At 35.1% G+C, this 2,004-nt stretch overlaps 1 protein-coding gene across 1 annotated transcript; it reads right to left on the reverse strand.

Moving 5' to 3' along the window:
• Positions 1-346: 346 nt before the first annotated feature.
• On the reverse strand, positions 347-1,367 carry LOC145738377 (uncharacterized). The gene is given in 4 exon segments (XM_081993198.1): positions 347-400; positions 444-929; positions 931-1,173; positions 1,176-1,367. Coding segments are annotated over 4 exon segments (837 nt in total). The 5' UTR covers positions 1,230-1,367.
• Between the last annotated feature and the right edge of the window lie 637 nt (positions 1,368-2,004).

Consider the following 2,004-nt stretch of genomic DNA (forward strand, 5'->3'; position numbering starts at 1 on the left):
AAAAAAATAATTAGTAAAACTTTTAATAAATCACACAACAAAATGATAAATTAGATATTAAGTGGGTATACAATCATTTGCGTTGAAACAACCTAAACTACAAACTGCTAGAAATTAAAAAACTAGAAATGAAACAGGTTTTTTTTGGCCAACAAATGTTCTATATGGCCACCATTGACACTAATACATTTTGAAATGCGTTTCATGAATGACTGCCTAATCTTGAAAAGGATTTCTTCATTTCTAAGTTGGTCAGCAGCATTAAGAATTCTTTCCCATAACTGGTCGCGGTCATTGATGGTCTCATTATAAACAATTGTTTTCAAATAACCCCAAACACAAAAATCTAATGGATTAAGATCCGGGCTTCGAGCAGGCCATGGAATCTGTCCGCTTCGTCCTATCCATCGGTGTGGAAAAATAGTATTTAGATAGTTTCTTACTTGTACGGAAAAATGTGCTGGAGCTCCATCTTGCATAAAATACATATTCTGTCGCAAATTCAACGGTACATGTTCTAAAAGACCACCGAGTTCATTTTGAAGAGAGAGAGAGTTTCCATTAAGATTTGATGGTAATTCATATGGACCTACGACATAATCTCCAATTATTCCACACCAAACATGTATTTTGAACTCGTGTTGGAAGTGCCGTTCGGTTATTAAATGTGGATTTTCCATATCCCAAGCATGCATGTTCCGAAAGTTAAATACACCGCGTCGAGTAAAAGTGGCTTCATCAGTGAAAAAAATGTTATTTAAAAATAGCGGATTTCTGTTTTGTTGGGTCCGGAAAAAGTGTGAAAACTCTAGACTGCGGGGAAGATCGGCTGGTAACAAATTTTGCACAGGTGTAAAATGATATGGATGCAGACCTTCTTTACGAAATATTCGAACTATTGATGATTTACTCACACCGCATTCTGCCTTGAAGTCGTCTTGTACTTAGTCTGGGATTTTCTGCTACACTAACCAAAATTTCTTCCTCTTGGTCTGCAGTTATAACTTTTGGACGTCCCAAACTATCTCGCTTAGGTCGAAACGATCCAGTTTCACCCAAGCGGTCATAAATACGCTTAAATATATTGTGATTGGGTTGCCTTCTATGGGGATATATCTCAAAATACTTGCGACAAGCCGTTCGTCCATTAAAGTTTGTTTGCGCGTAGACACATATAGTAGTAGCATATCTCTCATTTCTTCATTAGAAAACAGCGTATGTCTTGGCATATTTTCACAAGAAAACTTATTTCAGCACATGAATTTGACAGATAAACATAACTTTAAAATAAAGCTAGTTGTTATGAACGCCCTTTTTGTTTTTGTATCAAAGCCTACTTAGAATTAAAAAAAAAAATAGTAATCAAAATCTGCATGTAAATGCATGCAATAATAAAAGATTAAATAACTCGAAAACGGTCGACTTTTAAGACTTACAACAAGTATACCTTTTTTACGTAGAAAACATCTTAGAATCACATTTTGAAGTCATATGGCCGTTTCAGTTCCGTAAAAAAAAGTTTGAGCCTCTTGAAGGGACGGAGATGGATACCGCTAGCGCCCCCTATCAGCTACTACAAAACAAATGAAAGCATCGTATTTTACGCCTGCCAAAACCCTTTTATACTAACTTTCAGTAATTTATATCAAAAGACCGTGAAGATATGACAAAAAAGCTAAAATAAAATTTCAACTTTCACACCCTGTATCTTTCTTAATATTAACTTTCGGTATAGGACAATTCAGCTAAATCGTATTATTTTGATGTCAGGAATATGCTGTAGCTCTATGTCCCATTACTTATGGTCCACCCTGTATATTGTCACGATCTAATTTTTAGTCGTAACGCGGGGACGTGTAGGCTGGGGTCGTAGTCAAGTTAAACTCAAAGATTGGATAACAAAAACAACAACGTTTATTCATAGAGAAAGATTAAATAAATACTGAATTTATAAAAGCATTGTCAGACATAAGTTGGTTTAATTCAAATTATCTTGTACTTACA

Source organism: Ips typographus, linkage group LG15, assembly GCF_016097725.1.
Source record: "Ips typographus isolate SLU linkage group LG15, UJ_Ityp_2.0, whole genome shotgun sequence".
Classification (NCBI taxonomy): Eukaryota; Metazoa; Arthropoda; class Insecta; order Coleoptera; family Curculionidae; genus Ips; species Ips typographus.